The sequence below is a fragment of the Telopea speciosissima genome, chromosome 3 (genome assembly GCF_018873765.1).
Source record: "Telopea speciosissima isolate NSW1024214 ecotype Mountain lineage chromosome 3, Tspe_v1, whole genome shotgun sequence".
In the NCBI taxonomy this organism is placed as follows: Eukaryota; Viridiplantae; Streptophyta; class Magnoliopsida; order Proteales; family Proteaceae; genus Telopea; species Telopea speciosissima.
This window is the reverse complement of record NC_057918.1, coordinates 56236832-56264202: the sequence shown is the minus strand read 5'-3', so window position 1 is coordinate 56264202 and position 27371 is coordinate 56236832. Positions and strand designations below refer to the sequence as shown.

Here is a 27371-nt window from a genome sequence, read left to right as displayed (position 1 = left end):
CTATTCTAGCTCTATTTAACTAGTTAGAATTAGAGTTATATTTGGGCTGTGACACTGTTCACGTGAACAGTGTCGTGAACAGTGTTTCCCTTTATAATCTCTTTTATTATTATTATTATAAATAGAGAGCTTGACTAATCTCATTGATCAATCAAGCCATTCACTTATTTCTAAATGGTATCAAAGCCTAAACTTGATATCTGAGAAATTAATTCTGCTCTCCTCCATCGTCTCCCTCCACAATTGATCTCTCCTAGATCAACTAACCCATTACCCTAAAACCCTAAATCAACCGAGACCCTCCTTCTCTCGTTTCCATTATTTCATGGGGGCAGTACTTTGAGGTGATCTAAATATGATGTAGTACTTGCCCTAGAGTTTACCTCCTTTACTTTATCCTATTTTATGATCTCCATGCACAGTGAGATCCATGTTTGAAAATTGAAGAACTGCAGATTTTATTTTAGAAGACCTGCAGATTTTTTTCTCGAAGATTAAAGACCTGCAGATTTATTTCTCTCGAAGACCTGCAGTATTTTTTCTCCATGTTTGAAGACTGAAGCACTGCAAAATTTTATTTAGAAGACTTGCAGATGTTTTAAGACCTGAAATTTTTTTTCTCGAGACCTGCAGATTTTTTTCTCGAGACCTGCAGAATTTTGTTTGAGACCTGCAAATCCATATTGTGCGAAGATTTGCAAACTCCTTTCCTCTTTTTTTTGAAGACCTGCAACTGTTTTAAAACACCTGCAGCAGTTTTTTATTGAAGACCTGCAGCAGCTTTTTTGTTGAAGATCTGCAGATTTTTTTGCAGGAGTGCAGTATTTTTTTGAAGACTCGCAAATTTTTTCTCGTATACAGATCTGCAGCTTCTCTTTGTTTGACAACACTCGTAGTTGTTTATTTATACAACTCGCGGAATTTATTTTGAAGAACTGCTGCCTATTTACCTATTGCGAATATTCGCAATTTCCTGCACTTCTCGATTCTGAAGTTCTATCGGTATGCCTGATTCAGCTGCATCCACTGCTACCACCAACACTGGCCAATCTTCTACACAAGGGACCCAATATGATTATCCCTCTTTTCCAGTCAGCCCGTTAAAGCTCGATGGCACTAATTATTTACTTTGGTCTACACAAATGTTTCTTTCCATTGATTCAAGGGGCTATAAGGGATATATATATATGGTACCACTGTCAAACCAAGTGAAGCTGGTACATTACAAGACAAGTGGAGTTCCAGCAACTCTCTGCCCGTGGTTATACACTACTTGATTCAGCGGCAAAAATTTGGAAAGCTGTTAAAGGTACCTATTCCCAGGTAGGGAATGACGCACAAGTTTATGATATTCAACGAAAAATCCATGCAACCAAACAGGGTGAACTTACTTTATCTGAATACTACTGTGAACTCCGTAGCCTGTGGCAAGAGCTTGACTATTATGATAACTTTCAGCTTGATTGTCCTCCTGATATTACCAAATTTCAGCTTAGGGAGGATAAATTCAGAGTATACACTTTCTTGACTGGCCTTAATGTGGAATATGATCAGCTTCGGTCTCAAGTTCTGAGTCGTTCACCTTTTCCCACTTTGGAGCAAGCCTACTCTATGATACAATTGGAAGATACTCGTCGTTCCACCATGTTACCAACTACACAGCCAGAGAGATCTGCTTTAATTTCTTCTAGAGGTAGCTCTTCTAGTACTAGTACACGTTCCTCGTCTAAGAAGGAACCTCTTAAATGTACTCATTGTGGAAAGGAATGACATACTGTGGATTTTTGCTGGAAGTTACATGGTCGGCCATCTGACTCTTCTGATGGTCGTAGTGGTGGTCGTGGTCGAGGCCGTGGCCGTGGTCGTGGTGGCACACAGGCCCATCTTTCTGAAGCTATTGAAACAGCCCCTACTACCACACTTTCTGCAGAGGAACTTGCTGCCTTTCGTCGTATGATGACTACCTTAGCCTCTTCATCTGCACCTGCCTCTACCTCGACTGTGGTTCCCTCTTCTGAATCGAACCTTGTTTTCTCCAAACCAGGTATTTCTTTTGCTGGTCATTGTGCTTCGGCATTATCTCATCCTTGGATAATTGATTCCGGAGCTACTGACCACATGACTGGTCAATCCAATTTATTTTTTCGTTATTCTCCCTGTTCAGGCAAAGATAAAATTAAAATAGCCGATGGTTCTCTTTCCTTTGTCTCAGGGAAGGGAGCCATCCATTGTTCTCCTTCTTTATCTTTGTCCTCTGTTTTACATGTTCCTAAGTTAACTTCAAATTTGCTTTCTATCAGTAGTTTGACATCTGATCTCAATTGCAAAGCTATTTTTTATCCTTCACATTGTGTCCTTCAGGACTTGGGGACAGGGAGAACGATTGGAACTGGTAAAATGCGTGGTGGTCTCTACTTGCTTGACGATGATCTTATCTCTAATGCTGGTACTATGTCCGCCAGGCTCTTCACGCTACTTCGCGAACATCATTTATCTCAATTGCACCGATGGCATCATCGATTGGGCCATCCACCTTTAGGAACCTTAGCTAAGATTTTTCCTGTTTTATTTCAGCATTGTAACCCTCACTCTTTATTATGTGAGGCTTGTGTTTTTGCAAAACAAACTCGTTTTGTTTATTCTAGTTCAAATAAAAGATGTTCTAAGCCTTTTTCTATCATTCATTCTGATGTCTGGGGTCCCTCACGTACTTCTTCTATTTCTGGCTTTAAGTGGTTTGTCACCTTTATTGATTGCCACACACACACCACTTGGGTTTCCTTAATGCGACACAAGAGTGAAGTTTTTTCCTGTTTTAAAGTCTTTTATAGCATGGTTCAAACTCAGTTTCAAGCTACCATTCAAACTCTCAGGAGTGACAATGGTCGTGAATATTTAGATGGAGCCTTTCAATTATTTCTTGCTACTCAGGGTATTATTCATCAAACCAATTGCGTTGACACTCCACCTCAAAATGGAGTAGCTGAACGCAAAAATAGACATCTTCTTGTTGTAGCTCGGTCTATTATGTTTGAAATGCATGTTCCTTCTCATTTCTGGGGAGAGGCTGTTTTAACAGCTGCTTATCTTATCAATAGGATGCCCTCTCGTGTACTTGACTATAAATCTCCTCTTGATCTTTTGAAGGAGTCTTCTTCTTATATTATTCCTCCCAAAATTTTTGGGTGTGTTTGTTTTGTTCGAAACCACTATGCCTATGGCAAACTTGATCCCCGCGGTCTCCGCTGTATTTTCATTGGTTATTCTCCCACCCAAAAGGGGTATAAATGTTATCATCCTACATCTCGTCGTGTTTTTGTTTCCATGGATGTCGTTTTTCATGAGGCCGTGGCTTTCTTTTCATCTTCGGCACCTCTTCAGGGGGAGTCCATTCCTACTCTAGAAGAAGTGCCGCTTCCCATTCCTCCTCTACATGAACCTATTGATGACTATCATGTACCTTTAGATAATGATGTTCAAGGGGAGCAGCAGGTACAACAAGTGAAAGATTTCACACAGCAGTATTATCGAAAGAAAAAAGGGCAACAATAGCCCACCACTGCAGCATTACCAGACCAAGAGTTGTCCTCTGACCCAGGATCGAATGACACCTCCTCTGGTAATATTTCTAATCCTTTAGATGCTGCTACTTCTCCTATTACTTCTGATCCATCACTTGATCTACCCATTGCTCTTAGAAAGGAAAAAAGGTCTTGTACGCAACATCCAATATCACAGGTTGTTTCGTATGAATCTTTATCCCCATCATTTCATGCTTTTGTTTCCTCTTTATCCTCTGTTTCCATACCACAGACTTGGCAGGAGGCATTTGCAGATACTAGGTGGAAGGAGGCCATGATCGAAGAAATGCTAGCTCTAAAGAAGAGTGGTACATGGGATCTTGTCACACTTCCACCACAAAAGAAGACTGTTGGCTGCAAGTGGGTCTTTGTAATTAAACAAAAAGCTGATGGAACTGTTGATCGTTTTTAAGCAAGGCTGGTTGCTCGCAGATTTACTCAGACATATGGGATAGATTATTTGGAGACTTTTGCACCTGTTGCCAAAATGAACACTATCAGGGTAATTCTCTCTTGTGCTGTGAACTTAGGATGGAGTCTACAGCAGCTTGATGTTAAAAATGCCTTCCTCCATGGTGAATTAGAGGAAGAGGTATATATGGATGTCCCTCTTGGGTTCTCATCTGCTGCAACTCATGGCAAGGTTTGTAAACTTAAGCGTGCGTTGTATGGTCTGAAACAATCACCACGTGCATGGTTTGGTCGTTTTCAGACAGCGATGTTGACATTTGGTTATAAACAAAGCAATGCAGATCACACTTTATTTATCAAGACATTGGGCAACATTATTACTCTCCTCCTAGTATATGTCGATGATATAATTGTAACTGGAAATAACCCTGCTGAAATTTCCAAGTTGAAGAATTATTTGGCCAAGGAATTTGAAATCAAGGATCTAGGCATACTTCGCTATTTTCTAGGGATTGAAGTGGCCCATTCTTCTCAAGGGCTGTTCTTATCTCAACGCAAGTATACTCTAGATCTTCTTTCTGAAACTGGCATGTTAGGCTGTTCTCCTGTGGATACTCCCATTGAGGCAAATGCTCGTTTCCGAGACACTGATGGTGAACCAGTGGACAAAGGGAGATATCAGAGGCTAGTTGGGCGACTAATTTATTTATCTCACACTAGGCCTGATATTGCCTATGCTGTGAGTCTTATCAGTCAATTTATGCATGATCCCCGGTCTAATCATTTGGAAGCAGTATTCAGGATTTTGAGATACTTGAAGTCGGCTCCTGGTAAAGGAGTATTATTCTCTCGTCATGATCATCTACAGATTGAGGCCTACACTGACTCAGATTGGGCTGGTTCCCATGATCGAAAATCCACCACAGGTTACTGTACATTTGTGGGTGGAAATTGTGTTACATGGCGCAGCAAGAAGCAAACAGTGGTGGCCCGTTCTAGTGCAGAGGCTGAATTTAGAGCTATGGCTCTTGGTATTTGTGAACTATTGTGGCTCAAGACTTTGTTACAAGATTTGAGTATTCCTATTACTTTGCCTATGCGACTCTACTGCGATAGTAAATCAGCAATAAGCATTGCCCATAATCCAGTGCAGCATGATAGGACGAAACATATTGAAATTGATCGTTATTTTATCAAGGAGAATCTGGATAATGGGACGGTTTGTGTTCCTTATGTGCAATCTGGGGAACAGTTGGCTGATGTGTTCACCAAAGGCTTAAGTGGAAAAGTTTTTCAACCTCTAGTGTGCAAGTTGGGCATGACTGATATCTACGCACCAACTTGGGGGGGAGTGTTGGAATATGGGTATTTGGGTATTACGTGTGACATGGGTCGATCCATGATATAAGATCGACCCATGGGTGTTATTTCTATTTTAGTTATTTTCCCTTTCCTAGTTCTATTCTAGCTCTATTTAACTAGTTAGAATTAGAGTTATACTTGGGCTGTGATACTGTTCACGTGAACAGTGTCGTGAACAGTGTTTCCCTTTGTAATCTCTTTTATTATTATTATTATAAATAGAGAGCTTGACTGATCTCATTGATCAATCAAGCCATTCACTTATTTCTACAGGTAGGTTTGGGCATTATTTGATAACCTGTACTATTTTATTTTTCCTTTCTATAGCTGAGGTATAAGATGCTCAATGTACAAAAGCATGAATATACAGAAAAGCTTTACCAAAGAAAACCATTGTGTCCCTCGAAATTTCAATCCCCTGTTTTTCATTCCAGATGCCTCCATTGCTTTTAAGCTTCAAAAGCTATACCGTTATTTCCTGTGGGAGGTCATGGATGAGTTGCAAATGGATAGTAGGGAATTTCCTTGTTGGAACATGGTATGTTGGTCCATTGGTAGTCGGATTGGGTTCCTTGGATTGAAGCAAATGCCCACGGAAGAAAGAAAGTTCTTGCCAAATATAGGAGCTCATATCTATAGCAGAACAATATGTTGCCAAGTATTGAATGGAGTTTTGAAGATTTATTTTAATGCATTCTACCCTATTATTTGAGTGTGTAAATATTTGAAGTCGAGGGATACTAGGAGGGAATTTGTGGGCAGTGTGACTTCTCTTAATTTTTCTTTTACTGAGATCTAGGAGCTTGTGGTGGCCAAAAAAGTTATATGCCAACTACATGATAGAAACTAGGATGTATTTTGGGTTCCTAAGCAGATAAAAATCTGTTTGAATTTTAAAAACCTCCTCTCTATGTTTAATTCCCAGCCAGACTTTGACTTAGTCAACTGAGATTGAATTGTTCATCAGCGCATTTGAAGTTCAGATAATAAAGTTCAGTTTTGTTGCTAATCTTTCTTTAGTGTCCTGTTAGTCAGATTTTTACATTGGGCACTTGCTCTGTGAGTTATGTATATTTTACTTTTTTGAACGTTGAATAGTACTGATGATGCCCTCCATTTTTATTTTCTTTTTGCATTATGAGATGCAGATAGTGCAATTAACAGCTTCTGGTGATTTTGAGGAGGCTTTGGCTTTGTGTAAGTTGCTTCCACCAGAGGATTCAAACCTTCGAGCAGCAAAGGAAGCTTCTATTCACATCCGGTGATTATTTTTCTAAAATTTTCTCATGTCAAACTTCATACATGCTTCTCGGCTAACACTTCAAATTAGAAAATGCTGTTCTAGTAGCACGTACTTGTGCATGTTCAAGGTAGATTGGACAAAACATTCTGTTTCTTATTGCCTTTTCGTTGATTTACACTTTTTGTGACTCATACTTTCTCTCTCCCTCTCTTTTTGATTTGTTTTTACGTTCCTTTATTATATTTTGGATTTTAAACTTGTCACTTTTTAACATTTCCTGGTATAAATTGAATATGATGTGAAACCAAGACTAAGAAGGCCATGACCCTGAAACTACTCCTATTCAAGTGCATATAATGTTCTATTTCTTCCAACATTCTCTGGAGTCTGGAGTCTGGAGTCTGGAGTCCTATTTATAATCACTAATTATGAGTTCTCTTTTTATCATTGTTGTCAAGGCGTCGCCAAGGCGTCCAGGCAGATCTCTAGGGGCCTAGGCGACTGCCGCCATAGTGCAGGGTGCCTTGCACTGGTTTAACTGGTATCGGACCAGGTTCTAGCACTTATTTATGCCAAATATCATTTAAGTAAATGAAATACAAATATGTATTTCATTTACTTAAGTTATTATTCATAAATAAACAAATACCCCCTATTTGAATCCAATAAAAATAGTTAAAAAATAAAATTCCAAAAGGATAAAAAGTCACCCCCCCCAGTTCAAGAACAAAAACTGGATTTTTGGTGGTAGGTGAAATTTGCAACTTTCTAATGCTAAGTTTTTTGTCAAATCTAAAAATTTCATAAATCTTAATATGGTAAAACATTGCTAAAAACCCAAAGTGTGGTAAAATATTCATTTGTTTTGATATTTAAAAAAATATTTTCATTCTGAGCGATTTTTACAGCATTCGCGCACAACAAATAAGGTTTGACCGGAACATAATTCCTTCAATATAAATCAGATTTAAGCAATCTTGGATTTATTGGAAAGCTGGTTGTGTTATACCTAATACAAAAAGTCTCATGTAAAAATAAAATCATTTGATCAATCAAACTTCTTAGAGAACAAGAACATTTCTCTAAATCGAGAGCAGTTTAATTACTTATTGATAAGATCATATTTTCTAAGAACAGTATAAACCAAATGTATGTTTTGATTGTTTCAAACTTCCAATAGCTTGCTTCTTCAGTTCTGCTGTCTTCTAGTTCTATGTTGATTTTTGATGACTTTATGTGGCTTAATATTGATTTTTGATTACTTAATGTGATTTAATGTCGATTTTTGATGACTTGATGTTGCTTAATATTGATTTTTTTATGACTTGATGTAGCTTAATGTTGATTTTTGATGATATAAGGTACATATTGTAGCATATTAAATAATGCTAGAAAAGTGGCAAAATAAAAAATAACACTTGGGCGCCTAGGCGGGCGCCTTGTCACCTAAGTGCTTAGTCACCCCTCCACCGCCTTAGGTCACCTTGCCGCCTTGACAACTATGCTTTTTATGCACACTATTTATATAGATCTGATGACATGACAGATGAGTGTAGTAGGTGGAATTGACAAGGAAACTAAGCAAGAAGCAATACTTTGGAATCAAATCAACAAAGTAGAACCCAATTCTCACTCCAATTTGATGGGGGAGGAAACAAGAAAAATCTCTGCACACTATCCTCTATCTAATTTAATTTAATCCCTAGCATTGATACCTGCAATAAATAAGATAAAGACTAAAATAACTTTTCTATAACAAACTCAACAGCCCAAAATATAATCCCATCACAGACTGCCACCCCTATAGATATTGGTCTTTTTAAACAGGTAACTGAATAGCCTTTTTATGGACCTAAATTAAAAGTGACAGACCAGTCTGCTGCTACTGAAAGTTCTATTTCTTGCTAGAAATCTGTATTCCTTTTGGCTTCATTCTTCCATGGCAGAAGTCTTTGCTGATTTCTTCTGTTGATACCGTAAATCTCCACGTTTTTGCTGGTTTTGTTCTACACTGGATTTCCATTGAATTCTCTTGCATCGCATGAAACCACTGAAATGACATAGGTGTTGTGATGCAGACTTGAAGGTCTATCGCAGGAGATCCAAGAGGCCAGAATCCTAGCTGCGTGGCCTAGTTTCTTTTAATTTTTTCCTGTTTTTAAACTTACTTTATTTTCTGTTAAGTTGTTTTGGTTTAGTCCAATTGAACCATGGTCCAATTTAAGTCATTGTTCAATTGTGGTTCAATTTAAGTTGTCTTTAATTTCCGTCTTTATTTATTTCATTGTCATACTTGGAGTCATAGGCTTGTTAGGACTTTAAGTTCGACTAGGTTGTAAGAAGAAGTAGAGTTGGCTAGGGATTTGACCAAGCCCACTCCAACTCAAACTCTGATTTTTCTTAGGCTATAAATAGCATATGCATGGAAGCCTCATTAGCTCACCCATCAACAACCATAACCTTATCCCAACTAAATGGGGTCCGCTACATGGATCCGATAGAGGCAATGACAGTAATGAAAGTAAGAAAAATAGAAAGAAGTAAAAGGAGTAAAAGGAAGTAAAAAAGAAAATAAGTAAAGGTAGAAGTCGAAGCAATAGTCGAAGCAGCATCCTAGGAGCATCCCCCTAGTAGGGATCAGTTACACGGGTCCTTGTCCTCCAAACAACTCTATCCGTGGTCATACTTGGATCGAGCCCTACCACATGCATATCTTTTCTTATCACTTCTCCAATAGTCATTTTAGGCCTACCCCTACCTCTTTCAGCTTCGTTAAGCTGAATCAGGTCACTCTTCCTTACTGGTGCATCTCTAGGTCTTTGTTGGACATGCCCATACCACCGTAATCGGCTCTCACGAAGCTTGTCTTGGATTGGTGCAACTCCCAAATCGGTTCTAATACAATCATTCCTTACTCTATCTCTCATGGTCTTGCCGGACATCCACCTCAACATCCTTATCTCCGCTACACTCATCTTATCTATATTATTCTTCTTAACTGCCCAACATTCGGCCCCATATGTCATAGCTGATCTTATTACTGTCTTGTAGAATTTCCCCTTAAGCTTAACAGGCATGCGTTTGTCACATAACAATCCCGAAGCAACTCTCCACTTCATCCATCCTACTTTAATTCTATGGGGAAACATTGTCATCTATACCACCCTCTTTGTTAATGATTGACCCCAGGTATCCAAAGCATTCACTTTGCTCCTCAAGTTTCACCACGTCATCACCGCTCCTGGTTTGCATGAATCCTCAATTAGCTCACCCACCTGCTGCATTACTGTTGCTCTTCTTCTCCTCTGGTGAAGAACTCCATGTGTTTGATTAAGGCTGGTTGGTGTTTAATCCATCCAACCACCTTGCGGTGTGATTGTGTGAAGCCCAGGTGTTTTCTATCTTATTTATTCTTCCATCTTCTTCCCTTCCATTGATTCAAGCGAGTTACGTTCTAATTAATTTTCTGTAACCTGCTGTTCTATTTCCTGCAATTAAATTCTGTTCTAGTTGAGATTCATATGCAATACTTTTTTTTTTTGCATGAATTCTGATTAGAGAAATCCAGCCAATAGAATCCTTTCATATTTTTACCAGTTGTTCCTCAACCCTAAAGAGAAACTCGATCCAACTTTGGTACAGATCAGATATAGTGAAATCTCTGGTTTATACTAATCTGTTACTGTGCATAATCTTAACCTAGGTTCAGAATCGATTGATCAGTTTAAACCTATTTTTCTGATTTCTATTTTAAGTGGATAATTACTGATATAACCTTTTGGTAGTATCACATTATCACTAGGATTGACTTATATTTTCTGATCCAACCTACGGATTATCCTTAGATTTTAAGCAGTTCTTCATCCAATCAACATGCCTTGTTCTTTCTTCAACTGTACCTCTTCAATAGCTTGGGTTACATCAAATACTTGTTACATTAACATAAATGTTAGTACACCCAAACACACCAAACAATGATTTTCATATCCAAAACTCATAATATATAAATGGAACCTTCTTGATCCAACAGGTGTAGACGCTGAATTTTGTCACCCCCCCAGCGATGACGACGATCGGACGCAGATGACTGGCAATGTCCCCAAAACCAACACTATATTAGAAAACATCTCCCCCCGTCCCGTAAAGCGTACATCGTGCAAGCAACCCCCCCAGACAGTCCCAGACAGCTCACGCAACCCCACAAGGCAGTATCACGGTCGCAGCCCCGCAAGGCAGTGCCCTGCATTGTGCGGCCTTGCCGCGCGCATTGTGCGGCCCCATAGGCACCCAGAATCTGATTTTTTCTCCATTTTGGCTCTGCCGCGGCCACACAGGTTTTCCGCGGCGCCGCCAAACCCAAAATTTGACTATAAAAAGGGGGTTACTCCCCTCATTTGAAGAAGAGAAGTTTGTGGGAGAGGGGGTACCTCCGGAGCTCCAATTTTCCAGTTTTTCCTTGTTTCGGGGCCCTTCCCCAATCCGATTTTTAGCCTTCGAGCCTCATCCCTCTGTCCGAAGTCTGGGCTATCCAAGTCCGGCTTCCTCAACCCTTTCTTGCCCAAATTTGGGAAATCTCCCGTGGCGTAGCCACTCTGTCCGGCCTTCGGGCCCCTAGTTTCCAAAACCTTGGAACACTGTTATTCTATCCGAGATCTTAAGATCCGACACCTGCAAACTATTACTCTGTCCAATGAAGGGACAAAGCCAGTCTTTTGCCTCCACCTGAGCTGGGGGATGCGGTCCGTCTTGCATAATTGCATTTATTTAAAGCGTACAGGTATACATTTCTTTCGTCAACTTTTTAATTCCAGTACGATGTAGTCCTTCCAAATACTCTCGTGTAGTGTACAGTAGTTAGTGTAATATAGTTTAATTTAATTAAATAGTTTGTGCATCATTATTTAGCCATACATGTGGGAATATGACATTCATGAAGGGAGAATATTCGAAAACAAGCCTCTAGTAGAAAGACCGGTTTATCCGGGCAAGGTGGGTGCCTAACACCTTCCCACTCTCGTAACCTGACCACTTACCCCGAATCTCTGACCAGACCAACCGAAGTCTCGTAGCCCTTCTAGGGCTACACCAATGGGTCCTAGGCCCTAACCTTAGGTGGCGACTCCATTTCATTTTATTGTATGACCCCCATCCCCTGATAAATTGACACCATACCCCTGAGAAGACACATTCCTTCTCCCTCCAACCGAGAAGCACAACTCCAAACCCCGACCCTCTGTGCGCGCCGAGCACCGCCGCCCAAAAAAAAAAAGAACGGATCCTCACAACAGGATTGGACTCTTATTGCGTAAGTTCCATCAACCCAAGCCAAGGAGTATTACCGCTGGTTTCTAGTTTCATGAAAGAAGAAGAGCTCTTCTTATCGTTGCTTTACCCCCTTTTCTTTTGTATTTCTGATATTATCCTTTAGATATTATGTTAATTCATTCATTACCTATTATTGTTAGTTCCAGAATTACCCTTACCGCACTTACTTTTTCACTTTCATTAATTCCCTAACTTGTTTTGTTTGTCTAGAGTTCCAGTTAATTATGGAACTGGCACTGACCATCTTATTTGAGTTTCTTTACTTGGGTGGGCCTATAGCGACCTAGAATTAGGGTGTTCGAACCAATTGTCGGATCACATAGTTTGAATGTAGCCTATATTTGTATACTGTTATTATCTTCTTAGAATGTGTAAATACATTTGGATGACTTTTTCAACTTTCTTGGCAGTGGAAGTTTTAGCGCTAACTTCTTATGTGGGTATCCTCAGGTATGCACACTATTTATATGATAATGAGAGCTATGAAGAGGCCATGGAACAGTTTCTGGCATCATCAGTGGATATCACCTATGTACTCTCACTATATCCATCTGTAGTTCTTCCCAAGGTACATTCCTTTTCCGAGCCTGAGAAAGTGCCTGACGTTGCATCAGATGCATTGGACCTCCATCGAGTTTCATCAGACACTTCAGATGAGATGGACCCACCATCTCCATCACACCTACTTGCAAATGAGGAGAAAATTTTATCCAAGAAAATGAGCCACAATGCTCTCATGGCTCTTATCAAGTTTTTGCAGAAGAAGAGATATAGCATAATTGAGAGGGCCACTGCTGAAGGAACAGAGGAAGCTGTCTCTGATGCTGTTCAAGAAAGCATCAAATCCAGTAGGTCAAGCAATCCAGTCAAGGTATATGATTTCCCTAGATGGGTATGATATTGTTTCTTCATTGTGAGGGGAACTTAAAATTATTTGCATGTGCCATATGGTGTAACAACAAGGCAATCCAAATTTATGAATTTCTTTATTGAGAAAATGTATAATACATCCAATAGATATCCATTTGTCTTGTTCTTTAAGCTCTGTTTTACTTTATTTTTCATTCTCAACTGTTATTTTTTTATTTAATCATATTTTTAATAATTAAAATTGTTATATATATGATTGTTATTATATATACTATATATTAATTTTTCTTTAATTTATTCTAAATATTTATTTATATATTTTTATGCACAAAACAAATCCTACCCTGTTATGGTCCCAATGGCTCAACTGAATACTCAAATACGAGCCAAGAATTGGCATCGACTTGACATAAAAATTGCATTTATGCTTGCTGATTTGCGAGATATCTATATGGATTAACCTCCAAACAAGTTGCTTAGTAAAGAACAAGGGTATTTATGGATTAAAGAGGTTACCTCATTCATTTGTCTAAGTTAGCAACTTCTGTTGAGGTATGACTGAAAGAAGACTCTCTGATCTTCAGTGTTTTTTATTTTTTGAAACAACACAACAGGGCAGGGAGAAGTTTCCAGATGATCTGCCTCATTTGTGCCACATGGCCTAGCAATTCCGATTATTGAATATCTGGGGAATTGTCTGTATTGGGCACATGTTAAAATTCAGACCCTTATTCAATCAGATATACCCATGTATTGCATACCCTCCCATGCCTGTGCATACCCTCTTAGTCCATGCACTCTTTCTTTAGTCATAAATTTTTTTATTCTGTATTTTGCCACTTGGCAAACTCCATTTGGGCTGGAACTTGGCACGTTAGCAGGGGACCCTGGGGTCTACCTGTCGACCAAAATTTGGCCTTATCAAAGCTGCCACATGACAGACATTTTGGCCTCCTACAGAACCCCTTCAAGGTGGGGCACCTAGAAAACCTCTTCCTATACATTCCTTTTGCTGGTAATTTGCAGTTGGCTTACTACATGACTGTTTCTTAGTTGTTACCTACATTCAGTACTGAATTTTTCATTCTCTAATGCAAACCTTATATTCTATCAGACCCGTGGTTACATCCATATAAGCTCAGGTGCAAGGGAGATGGCAGCTATACTTGATACTGCCCTTCTCCAAGCTCTACTTCATACTGGCCAGTCTTCTGCTCTATTGGATCTGCTGAAAGGTCTTAACTATTGCGATATTAAAATATGCGAAGAATTTCTACAAGAGAGGAATTACTACACCGCACTGTTAGAACTGTACAAGTGCAATGAGATGCACCGTGAAGCTCTTAAGCTTCTTAATCAACTTGTTGAGGAATCAACTTCGGGTCAAGTGCATTCTGAACCTGCCCAAAGGTTTAGACCTGAAATGATAATTGAGTACCTAAAGGTATGATTTCCTAGTGCTCACATTCTTGAATTATGTAATATCTTGACTCATCTCTTGCCTAAACCTTATTAGGTGCAAGTTGTCTTCATCATCTGTGTCATTATGATGATCATCATTAGCTGCACCAGCCAGAAGAGCTTCTGGCTGCAGATATCCCATTTTCTGCAACGTGGACTAGTTATTAGTGTTTTGACAGTTTGATAGATGGGTAATCTCATGGGTAAGCCACCCGCCATATTTGATGGCCAATCTTAATTGTTATAGCTCACCATGTGTCGGTCTTTGCACCATGATTTTCTAATGGTCCTTCAAACAATATGAGTTTCTCAAACAATTTTCAAATTATTTTCCTGACAAATGGTGATGTCTGATGGGGATGAAAACCAACCATGATTAGGTCATGATGTAGTCCATGCATATATCACATCCACAAAGAGAAGCCAACTGGCAGTGACACATGGCAGAAAAAAGCTGGACACTGAAAACCCTTTTCATCTGCTGCACTGCTGGATCCCCTCTTCTTCTTCACGTGTTCACACTGTTAAATGTTCTATTTTTTGTTTGTTATTTTTTATTTTGAGTAGTTAATTCTAGTTCCATTAACTACATAAAAGGTGTATGATGTATTGTAGGAAAGTCTGGGGAATGCCTGCAGAGTAATCACATTAACAGCTTTCTTTAATATGCTCTTCTTCTTCACATGCTCAATTTTTTTTTTTAAAGTTTGATCTAATTCCTAATAATTAGAGAGATGTATTGGAGGTAATTCTGGGGAATGCCTGCAGATAATAAAATAGATTCTTCCTTTAATTATATACTTAATGTCTTTTGACTATCTTTCTTGATTTGTTAACTTCTCCATTTATACAACATCCTGTATTACTTGGACCATTCAAAATCCAGAGTACTGACAGCTTTAGAGAATTCAATTGGCATAAGTCTCATTTGTATCTAATTTACATATTTAATTGTATTTCAAAAGTATACAAGTACTTTGGACGACTAAAATGGAAATAATAGTTGGAAGATCAAAAGTTAATGGATCCAATGAATGAGAAAAGTGTTGACAGTAATTGCATGGAAGATTGATACTAGGTGGAGTTGAAGATGAAAATTGTGGAATAGGTTCATGTAGCCTGAAATCCATATGGGCCATATTTTCATGTGAATAAATGGCTTTTCATCTTCTGTTATCAGGCCTCATGTATCTTTTCACTAGTATTAACTATATGGCTGTGTAAGACCCGTACATTGGCACTCGAGCATATTCAAGTTTAACAAAATAACCACATCTAAAAGTGGTTACGACAGTCAGAGGTTGAGGAATAGAGTGAAGTGCATTTTTTCAACCAACATAATGAATCAAATAAACTCTGACGTGGTTTTGACGGATTTTCTTTTGCAGCCTCTTTGCTCAATTGATCCCATGCTTGTTTTGGAGTACTCAATGCATGTTCTTGAAAGTTGTCCGACCCAGACAATTGAGCTCTTCTTGAATGGAAACATCCCAGCAGATTTAGTCAATTCTTATTTAAAGCAGAATGCACCAAAGATCCAAGCGACATATTTAGAGCTTATGCTCTCAATGAATGAAAGTGCTGTATCTGCAAATTTGCAAAATGAACTGGTTAGATATCTTCTTCCTCAAACCTTTTGATAGTGTCCACATGTGGCTAAATAAGCAAAGCCAAAATTAAAATAAAACCTGAGCCTGTAGCTCAACTGGTTGATGTTCTGCACAGCAACCATGAGTTTCAGGTTCAGTGCCCATTTATGTGTCAAAAAGAAAAATATAGGAAACAAAAGTTGATGAATTGAGGACAAGTAAGAACACTGAGCACCTGCCCGACGAGAAGAATAACCTTGCTCTTTTTTTTTTTGGGTGGGGGTGGGGAAGGTAGAGGGGAGTTTGGGTTGGGGAGAAAAGGAAAAGAAAAGAGCTACTTAGACCTCTGTAGCTGATTCTAATCTATGATATCAAACTTCTGGCAGGTTCTAATCTATCTTTCAGAAGTAATTGACTGGTATATGGATCTAATAGCTCAACAGAGTTGGAATGAGAAAGCTTATTCCCCAACAAGGAAAAAGTTATTATCTGCATTGGAGGGCATGTCTGGATATAACCCCGAGGCTCTGTTGAAACGCCTTCCAGCAGATGCTTTATATGAGGAGCATGCAATTTTGCTCGGGAAGATGAGCCAACATCAGCTTGCTTTGTCTCTCTATATTCATAAGGTATTTTCCTGCTCACCACTGAGGTAATTGATCCTGCAGCCTGCTTCCGCTATGTAACAGGGGTCCTATTATTTTTTTGATGTTACTTTTGTAATAATCTGGTCACTCTGTGGTTCTCTTTTGAATAAATGGGTGGCTGCTCATTAGCCATGTTACATACTCAAACCATAAAGGAGATTTTTAGGTCAACAAAATCATCTCAATCATATGTTAAACCTTCCAGAGAATTCCATTAAATGGTGAGATGATCCTACAAATTAGGCCTTAGGTTTGAATTTTCTCCAAGGTGGGGCCATTGGGTGATTCAGATCCAGTGTTTATCCTTGATGAGTAAGTTAATGGCCATGTTGTAACTGGAGTCTCTTTTTTTCTCCATGTTTCTTGATTACCATTGGCCCTTTTTACATTTTCTTGCACTAATATTACTTAAATATTCCGTTTTTCAGTTTGCCTGTCCTATTTACATCTTGATGTCCACACATACACACAAGCACATTTTTTGCATAAAATTCCACTAACCTTTGTTGATGAAAATCTATCTTTGGTGAATTTCACAGCTTCACGTTCCCGAACTAGCAATTTCATACTGTGACAGAGTATATGAGGTTGGGCAGCATCATCCTTCTTCAAAATCATATGGTAATATCTACCAGACTCTTCTACAAATATATCTTAACCCTTCAAGGGTGACAAAGGAATTTGTGAGCCAAATACAAAATCTTGCATCTCCTCAGCAAACTGGCAGCCAGAAGCTTGGGGCTGCCAAATCTAGAGTTGGCCGTGTATCTAAAAAAATTGCTGAAATAGAAGGAGCAGAAGACTTGCGATTCAACCTCAGCAGTACTGATAGCGGTCGGAGTGATGTTGATGGAGATGAACCTAGTCAGGAAGGAGGTCCCATTATGCTTGATGAAGCGCTTGATCTGTTGAACAGAAGGTGGGACAGGATCAATGGAGCTCAGGCCCTCAAACTCTTGCCGAAAGAGACCAAGTTGCAGGTATTGGGTATTGTTAAAAACTTAAAGAGTTCTTCTACTCAATGATCTTTATTAGTAATTTCATCATACAATTGATTTGCCCATTAGATTACTAATTTCAAGGAAAATCCAGACCTCTCAATTGACACATCAGGTAAAATCTATCTGAAGATGTAAACCACACCCTGCCAATCATAATTTTTTTATGTAACTGAGCTTTATTGAAAAATGCCATAGGAGAATTGTGAAGACCGATCCGATCCCATCAAGAAAATGGGAATCAAGAAGCTAAAACAAAAGAACGGTATCTTAACCAGAATTTATTGAATTCATCAATATGCTTGCGTCTGTCTTGTTAAAAAATCAACTGGCAACCAACTTAGCATTTTCACCATGTATCAACTAGCTTATGCAGTAGTCAGGCAGCATCTTACTAGTGGTTGACTAGAGCTAACCTGGTATTGACATGTAATGTTTATGAGTTAGCTAGTTTCTTAACTTAACTACTAGGGAGTGGCTCCAGGATCACCAACACATGAGAAAAGCAGGCATCAATGCCTAAATCGATACCAGGTACAACTCCAGGAAGAAGATCACACACAAAAGAAATTGCAGGCTTTCTCTACTTCATCGTATTATGGAAGAAGAGCCAATCGAATATAGGAGGGAAAAAAGAGGCCCTCGGTGGTCTAAAAAGGAGCCACTGAGGGTTATGGTGAGATGGAGGTGCTCCCGCTGGCTCTCAGTGTCGCTAGAAGAGGAGGGAGAGCCGCTGGGAGTGTGGAAAGGAGAGGGAGGTTGTAGGCTTAGATGGTAGCGGAAGGGTTTCGGTGGTGGTGGAAGGGCTAGGTGATGGTGGTGATGGTGCCAGTAATGAGAAAAAAAAAGAGAGAAGAGGGAGAGAGATCGATTAGGGTTGTGGATCCCTAGGAAGATCCCGCTCTGATACCATGTTCGTGAATGGGAAAGTTCTGACTTGTGTCTAATGTGACAGTCCCTTTTTATTTATAATGTAAAGGAGAACATTCTGGAATAAAAAATAAGACCATAATAGCCTTATAACAAATAGGACAATTCTACCGTTATACCCATTACAACAGTTCCTTAGCTGCGGTTCTAGGCTCTTTCTTGGTTTCTAATCCCCAACCCTTAGGAGACTTTAAACCCACGAACCAAGCACAAAAGTAGAAAAGTAGAACAACTAGCTTAAATTGCATAAGGCCAATAACAATTTCCTTGCTCTCATATAGGAGAGTGCTTTGAAAAATGCAAATCCCTTGATTTACTAATTCCCGATTAAAAGTTTACTCCCTCTTAGAACAAAACAGAAACCTTCCACACACTCGAAGTCACCAGAAACCCATCTGTAAGAAAACTTTCTAATACATCTAACTACTTTTGAACTTTTTCAACCTAAGATTAGAACTTACTATTTTGTTTCCCAACTATAAATTTAGTTACTTTCATGAGTGCTTCAGCTAAAAAAAGTATATAAATGAATAAATAAAACGAAGACTGAAAGAGAAAGTGAACTAAACTAAATTGTGAGAAACAATAAAAAATCAAATCCCATTGTAGCAAGACACATTCTTAGAAAGCTGGCCATAACTTTTCCAAAATAGCTCTGATCCATATGATCTTGGTCTCATTGGAAAGAAAACTAAACAAGTATTCAAACTTAAACCAAGGAAGAGGGCAAGCTTTGACCTTCTAAGATATCCACAGAAATTGTTAACAAAAACACCCATGTATTGAGTGAACATCCTTTCAAGTTTGGAAGACTCCAATTTAGGATTCTAATCTGTATTTTACCACATGTATAGTCAATAATACTTCTTTTGAATTTTCTGAATTTTAAGTATTTTGATAAAATTAAAATATTTCTGTTAAAAAATGCAATTGTTACATTATTTTAAATTATGCGTATAGAATGTAGCATGTATATTTTCTCATACCATAGTATGTTAAATTTTTATGACATTTATACCAATATTACTGTATTTTTATGGCTTATGTAGCAATTTTTTTTTGGCATTTTCTAGAAACAGCAGGAGAAAATGTCAAATTAGATTTGAAACAGTTTTGCATGGCTTTCATTATGGTTCCGAGGTGTTTATTTGTGTTTAAAAGTATCAGTTCCTGAAGCATCTTAGTAAAATTGTGTGTAAGAATCATCTTTTCTTTGATTTTCATGAGTCATGATTATTCTCAGAATTTTCCTAGATCTAAATGACTTTCAAGAAATATTTCAATTTCACTAGGTGACAAGATTATTTTATATATCAAAATCTAACTCCTAAGGAGGCTTTACCCTGAAATGAAAAATACCTCGGAAGAAGTTTAGCTTTCATTCTGGATATGAAATTTTGATAAAAGATGCTGTAAGATGTATGGTAAAGTAGTTCATGCATTTGGGTAGTAAGTAATCAATTTCTTTTCCTGGGATGTCCCCCATTGAAGGCATGGTAAACCATCAACCAATAAACAGTTTGGGTTAATGGATGAGTATTGATTTGCTATGGGTCATTAAATCTAGTAAAAGATGGTCATTAGGCCCATAAAAGTGTGTTGTGTGTACAACCTTGTCTCTGTTTTGACATTTGCAAATATTCGCATGAGCCACACAACCAGTTATGTGCTACAATTATCAGGTTGAGTGAAGATATCTAGCTTTCTAAAAATCTGATGCTGTTATAAGGATTGCTGATGTGCAATCAGTTGAAATCTAGATTCCTTTGAAGTAAATATAATTCAAATTGGAATATTTTTCTTTCAAAAGATCCTGCTTTGCTTTCTACATGTGATTTTTGTAATTTTAAGTCGTAATATTTAGTGTTCTTTCTTGTGCTCAGAACTTGCAGACTTTTCTTGAACCCCTGCTCAAGAAATCTAGCAAAGGTTGCCGTAACTTCTCAGTGATCAAGAGCTTGAGAGACAGCGAGAATTTGCAGGTATGTAAACATTTACAAGTTGGTGTATAAAATAAAGGTCATGGTTGGAGACTTGAATAAGAGCATTGTTTTTAGGGTCCTTGTAGGCGCCACTATGACTTTTGTACCCTCATATAAACTTTTGCTAAGTTGGAGTGGAGGGGTAATTCTTGTAAAATCACTGCCCCTTTTCTCATCTCCCTCCCCCCTACCTGTCCCCCTCCCTCTCCTCTCCGGCATCTCTCTCCTCCACCACAGTTCACCTGCGATCCTCCGCTGCTCCCGTCGCCCCAGCCACTTTGGTGGAATCAAGTCCCACTGGATAGCAAAACCTGGTACCTCAGTCAACAGCATAGATGAAAGTACCTGTGATAACAGAGCATGATAATTAACAGGAAGGCAAAATGCAAAGAGGAACAAAAGATGAAAATAGACTCACTTACTTAAATGAACCTGAAACCTTCCCCACTTCAGCGAGCATGTGAGCATAGATAAGCTTAAATGGCTTAAATGGTAGCAGGATAGACTGAGAATTTACAAGCACTTTTGAGTATTCATATAATTCTGTCCTCTGCCCAGATGTTCAGTAATCTAGATTCAGCAATATTTTCCAAAAAACTACCCAATAATATTCACTACAACTATACAAAGAAATTGATCAAGAATTCTCCTGCCTAGTATCTTACGATTGAAGACTGCAAAAGCTTGGGAGAAGGCTGTAGGCCCTTACAAACTTATATAGAAGACTAAAAAACAAACTCAAAACACTAAAAAAGAAAGGCCCAACCCAATACTTAATTAATAAGGTAACATAAACTGACTCAAAACAGGACTTTAACTAAACTAATGAAGTAAATCCTGTTTTTCTACTTTCTACCCATATTTTAGGCCCATTACAAAGAAAACCTATGCGATCAAAGGCCCAAAACCTACATAACCCAACCCAATGCTTATTTCCCATAAAATAAGCCCCTTAGGTGACTTATCTGCATCACTTCTTCCTGATGTACCATGGAATTTCCCAATTTCATTTCTTGTTATTTTCTCTTCTTTCTTCTTTTTATTCATTGCCTTTCTGTTTAGTTATATATGAATGGTACAACTCTCAACATATCATAAAAGTAGGCAAGTTTTCTCCATTTCCCAAATCCATCTTTCATATCTTTGAGTAAGAATACCTGATATCCATAGGATTATGAAGAAGGTGTTCATATCCATGCAACACTGCGGCTAGTTCACCACCCCAATTGGCTGGTCCAAATAATTTTATGATTTGCCTAACCAAAGAAAGTCAACCTGCCAGATTGCTGGTTTCCCAGTTAATTGGTCTGATTGACCGTCCACTCTGGTTTTATAAAATTGTTCATTTGCTATTCTTTGGTGTTTTTCCTATTTTGATTGAACTAGTGAACTACTTTGTTAAGCTTGTGACTAAGAATTGTCTTGCACTGCCATGGAAAGGTTAATTTGTGAGCAAGCATTTTGAGTTATTTATGGATTTCATAACTTTTCCAACTTACGATCTTGATCTTTTGGAGCACTTAATGTAATGCATGTAACAGTTTATTCTTCTGTATAATTCATGCTTCATGTAACAGGTTAAAGAAGAGCTTTATAAACAACGTAAAGCTGTGGTGAAAATCACTAGTGACAGCATGTGCTCCCTCTGCAATAAACGAATAGGGACAAGTGTTTTTGCTGTCTACCCCAATGGGAAAACACTAGTGCACTTTGTTTGCTTCAGAGACTCACAAAGCATAAAGGCAGTGAGGAGATCACCATTACAGAAGCGTGGGTAGTTTGGTTCTTGTGCCTGTAAGTTAAACCCTACATCCTTTGCATTGTACTTTGATCGACTCAACTTAAATTCAGTCTGAAGCAAAAGAGCATCTCAAGTGGAACTCTTCAAAGCTGGACAGTCATAAACAGTAAAAGAGGAAAAAATCTAGAACTAGAACCCTTGTTAGCCTGATCCAGTGAGATTCTAACATCAAAATATTATTTCATCTGCATATGGCACATGAATGTATCTTATGTTATTACCTTAGCTGCTAGCCACTTTCCACATGAGGAGATGGTGTCAAAAATAACATGCCAAATTTCCATACAATAATTGGTTTCTGTATGATCTTATTATGTTGACACAGCTAGCAAAGTATTCTAGGGCATCTGCAAATCATGGATGATGGCTGTTTGACATCCGCATGTATCTTTACCCTTGAATGCATTTCAAAAAATGAAACTCTAAAATGCGCCAGGTTTTAACAAAAATTTAATTTATAGAGTTTTTCAGGATATATTGAATGAACAATGGTTTTCTGGATAGCCCACCCATGAAACTTTCCTGTACTGCTGAATGAAGGTACCCATATTTTGCCAACAGGTAGGGCCATATGGTCCCTAAGCAAACGTCAATTTCTTTTTTGGGTAATTTGCACTGCAGGTACCCCCCCCCCCCCTTTTGGGGTTTTTCCAACTGTCAAACTTGGTTGACGAAATTGTGCTCGACATACCCCAATCTGTTAACCATAGTGAGGTAGGTTAACCCCAGGTGTAAACTTATCAAAATACCCATTAATGAAGATATTACAGCAGGTGACATTAGATGCGACTCCTCCTTCCTCAGTCCATGAACGGGGCTCAGGAGATAACAGTTGTGAACAGTTCCGAGTTCTGACAGTCCTGTTCTCCTCCTCCTCTCTCTCTCTCTCTCTCTCTCTCCAATCCTACTCAAATGTACTCCTGTTCCCTTCGGTGTGAACATCTCTGCTCTCCTCCCACTCTACCGAACCCACTTAAAACAGTTAAATGACTCAAACCTCTTCCTCTCCCCCATCCTCATCAACCTATCTTTTCCCCCTAATTAGAAGATGTCAGGAGCAGGGTGGGAGGTTCTTGTTCATTGTTAAGGGGTGTCTCACTCCACATCTTTGTTGATTGCATTTCTCATGTGAAGGTGGTGGTGCCTTTCAGTATGTGAAGGTGGCCCGGCCCTAACATGGCCATCGCCAGCCAGTTGTTGCAGTGCCAAAAGAGAGTACATACCATCCTGCTGATCATCCCCATTTTGATGCCAAGGATGGGTGCAACTGGGTTGGGCGGTGGACAAGGTTTGAAGGAGAGGAGCATAGGAATAGCGCAGGACAGCAGGGCTGGCTGTTGGCAAAAAGCTGCTGATCATCCCCATTTTGATGCCAAGGATGGGTGCAACTGGGTTGGGCGGTGGACAAGGTTTGAAGGAGAGGAGCATAGGAATAGCGCTGGACAGCAGGGCTGGCTGTTGGCAAAAGGTTGAAGGAGATGAAGTGCAGCACGGCAATGTTCAGTACAACTGAGAGACCTGATTGTGTCTCATTCTTGATACACGGAACACATTATAAGTGTATTTTTGTCATATTAGAAATATTTTGAAGCCAGGTGCGCTTTTCTCTTAACCCAGGTTAAGGTATGTTAGCACAATTTTACGAAACAAAGGCTGATGAGTTAGAAAACACCAAACATGGGGTTCTTGCAGTGCAAATTATCCTCTTTTATATATATGTATATTTATATTTAATAATAATAAATAAATATGCACATGTCAAGCTTTGCCTCAGCCGGAGCTGGCCAAATGGAAGAATAAAACTCTGAAAATGCATTGAAATGTTAGCTTTGGAAAAGTGGTTTTAAAAATAGACAGGTGAAAATAAAATGATTTGTATTTCCTCTGAAATTTGATCCATGCCAAATGCAACGACACCCTATCTATCCAACATCAGGATTGCCAAGTCGTCACCTTTCCGCATAGCACAACTGGGTGGGCTGTAAAGGGAGGTTCCTTAGTTGGTACGACTAACTAGGCATTTGCTATACTATTAGGAAATGGATTTTCACTTGAATGGAGTATGTACTTGAGTTTGTATTGGTTTTTGTTCTCAGATCAAGTGAGCCAATAATTGGTTGATTATGGTATCAAGCATTCACTTCATTTAGGTCAATTTTATTTGGAAAATACGTGGCATGTCATACTACTCTCTTTCAGTCTTATTCTTTGTAACTTTTTTTATTGTTTTTCGGTTTCCTGGCAAATGGGTCGGTGGCAATGGGACTATCATGATACAGCTAAAATATGTGGCTTTGCTTGATCAACTGATTAGATTATCTAGATACTGGTGCCATATACAACATGCATATCAAAAGCACTCTCTTTGGGAATGTTTTGGTAGTTCTGAAAAATGTAGTTAAAGAATGTCATTCTTTATTTATCTATTTATCTTTGTTGATTTTCCAGTATGATGAAGATTCTGCAGGTGTTTGGAGTGTTGAGAGGAGAGAATTTGCTTGTGTAGGATGTGCATGAATGTGAACCGAATGAATGGGATTAAGACCATATTCAGTAGAGCATTACATGGATTTACTTCTGGCAGAAATGTCTCAAATCGGTTCACCAAGGGATAAAGGGAAGGAGAACGGTCCTAGGAGCTCCTGGTGTGTGATAGTTCGTATGAAGATGATAGACCAACTATGCAACTACCTTGTCATTGTGTTGTGAAGATTATAGACCACCGATGCAACTACCTTGTCAATGTGTTTTGCTACCTCTACTGACCAAAAAAAAAAACCTACCTTGTGTTTAAATAGTAATGCTATGCATTGTGTTGTATAATTCTTGTTCTCCCAGGTTAATTGCATTATAGCACCCGAAGCTCTGGGTCTTGAGAAGTAAATGGATTTTGAACAAATTTGAGCTTTTTGTTTGTATGCCCAGAAAAAAAAAAAATTCTAAATAAAATACAATACAAGGCATGCTTTTTTTTTTCCCTCTTGTGTTTATTTTATAGCAACCACAATGAAAAAAACACTTAAACAAGAAAAAGATATATATAGTCTTAAGTAGATGTAGTTTGTACAGCTAACCTATGAGCTGGGTTGATATAGATTCTATCATTTTAACAATATGTACATGAATAAATGACTTAATTAATGTCCAGCAAAATAGCGAATATTTCTCATGCCATTGATTAGAGTTGAGTCACCCATTTTACTAGCTCTTCACAATCAGCCAAGTGTCTATACTGTAGATTTCTAATGACCTTGCTCTTTGCAGCCCCATGAGCATTGCCCGAGTTTATGCCTCTTGTTCATTTCTTACATAACCAAAATTAATATAAGCAATAATAATATACAACAGCAACAACCATAGCCTTATCCCAACTAAATGGGGTCGGTTACATGGATCCAATAGATGCTAAGCCAATAAAGGATGCAAGAGAGATAAAAAGTTAAAAAGGAAAATAAGTAAAGGTAGGAGTTGAAGTAATAGTCAAAGCAGCATCCTAGGAACATCCCCCTACGAAGGGTCGGTTATACGGATCCTTGTCCTCTAAACAACTCTATCCGCAGTCATACTAGGGTCGAGGCCTACCACATGCATATCCTTTCTTACGACTTCACCAATAGTCATCTTAGGTCTGCCCCTACCCCTTTTAGCTCCATTAAGCTGAATTTGGTAACTTTTCCTTACTGGTGCATTCATGGGTCTCCGTTGGACATGACCATACCAATGCAGGCGGCTCTCCCGGAGCTTGTCTTGGATTGGTGCAACTCCCAAACCAGTTCTAATACAATCGTTCCTTACTCTATCTCTCCTGGTCTTGCCGTATATCCACCTCAACATCCTCATCTCCGCTACACTCATCTTATTTATATTATTCTTCTTAACTGCCCAACATTTCGCCCCATAAGTCATAGCTGGTCTTATTACTGTGTTGTAGAATTTTCTTTTAAGTTTAACAGGCATGCGTTTGTCACATAACACTTCCGATGCGCCTCTCCACTTCATCCATCATACTTTAATTATGAGGGAAACATCATCCTCTATATCACCCTCTTTGTTAATGATTGACCCCAGGTATCGAAAGCGTTCACTTTGTGGTAGCTCTTGCTCCTCAAGTTTCACCACTTCATCCCCCCTCTTGGTCTGACTGAAGTTACACATCATATATTCTGTCTTTGTTCTACTTAACTTAAACCCTCTTGATTCCAAGCTTGATCTCCATAATTTCAATTTTGCATTAATCCCTTCCACTGTCTCATCTATCAAAACAATGTCATCAGCGAAAAGCATACACCAAGGAACCTCATCTTGAATGTGTCTGGTTAAGTCATCCATGATGAGTGCAAACAGATAAGGGCTTAGAGCTGATCCTTGGTGTAGCCCAATTGTAATTGGGAATTCACTACTTTGGCCCTCTGCAGTTCTGACACTCGTCATCACGCCCTCATACATGTCCTTAATTAAACTTACATAGATACTTGAGCTCATTCTCTTGTTTAGGACATGTCAAATAAGCTCTCTAGGGACTCTGTCATAGGCCTTTTCTAGGTCTATAAAGATCATATGGAGGTTCATTTTGTTAGCTCAAAAAATTTCCATAAGCCTTCTTAACAAGTAAATAGCTTCTGTCGTGGATCTCCCTGGCAAAAAACCAAATTGATTCTCCGAAATATCAGTCTCTCTTCTTATGTAGGTTTCAATGATTTTTTCCCATAGCTTCATGGTATGACTCATTAGTTTTATCACCTTTATTCTTATAAATCGGGACTACAGTGCTTCTCCTCCACTCATCTGTCATTTTCTTTGTACTCAAAATTTTGTTGAACAGCTTGGTTAGCCAAGATACACCCTGTACTCCTAAGCTCTTCCACACTTCAATTGGGATCTCATCCGGTCCCGGTGTTTTACCTACCTTCATTTTTCGTAGGGCCTCTTTAACTTCGGCCTCACCAACTCTTTGTAGATGCCCATGACATGAGTTGGCTTCAAGACTATTCCTCTCTACTTCCGAATCCATCCTATCTGTCAAGGTAGTTCCATTTAGTAGGTCGTAAAAATATTCACCCCATCTCTCCAAAATTTCTGCATCTCGTATCAGTACTCTACCATCCTCACTCTTAATGCATCTAACATGGTCTAGATCTCTGTTCTTCCTTTATCTTATTTTTGCTATCCGA

At 38.8% G+C, this 27371-nt stretch overlaps 1 protein-coding gene across 3 annotated transcripts in view; it reads left to right on the top strand.

Moving 5' to 3' along the window:
- Positions 1–24972, top strand: part of LOC122656605 (vacuolar sorting protein 39-like) — a 35367-nt gene extending 10395 nt beyond the window's left edge. Inside the window, exons 3-11 of one of the 3 annotated variants that reach the window (XM_043851200.1) lie at positions 6503–6615; positions 12373–12793; positions 13907–14236; positions 15642–15863; positions 16229–16471; positions 17029–17469; positions 20301–20399; positions 21977–22193; positions 24785–24972. In XM_043851200.1, coding sequence (XP_043707135.1) covers positions 6503–6615; positions 12373–12793; positions 13907–14236; positions 15642–15863; positions 16229–16471; positions 17029–17469; positions 20301–20399; positions 21977–22177 — 2070 coding nt within the window. In that variant the 3' untranslated portion in view covers positions 22178–22193; positions 24785–24972. The other 2 variants (XM_043851201.1, XM_043851202.1) reach the window with 2 other exon arrangements.
- Positions 24973–27371: the final 2399 nt, after the last annotated feature.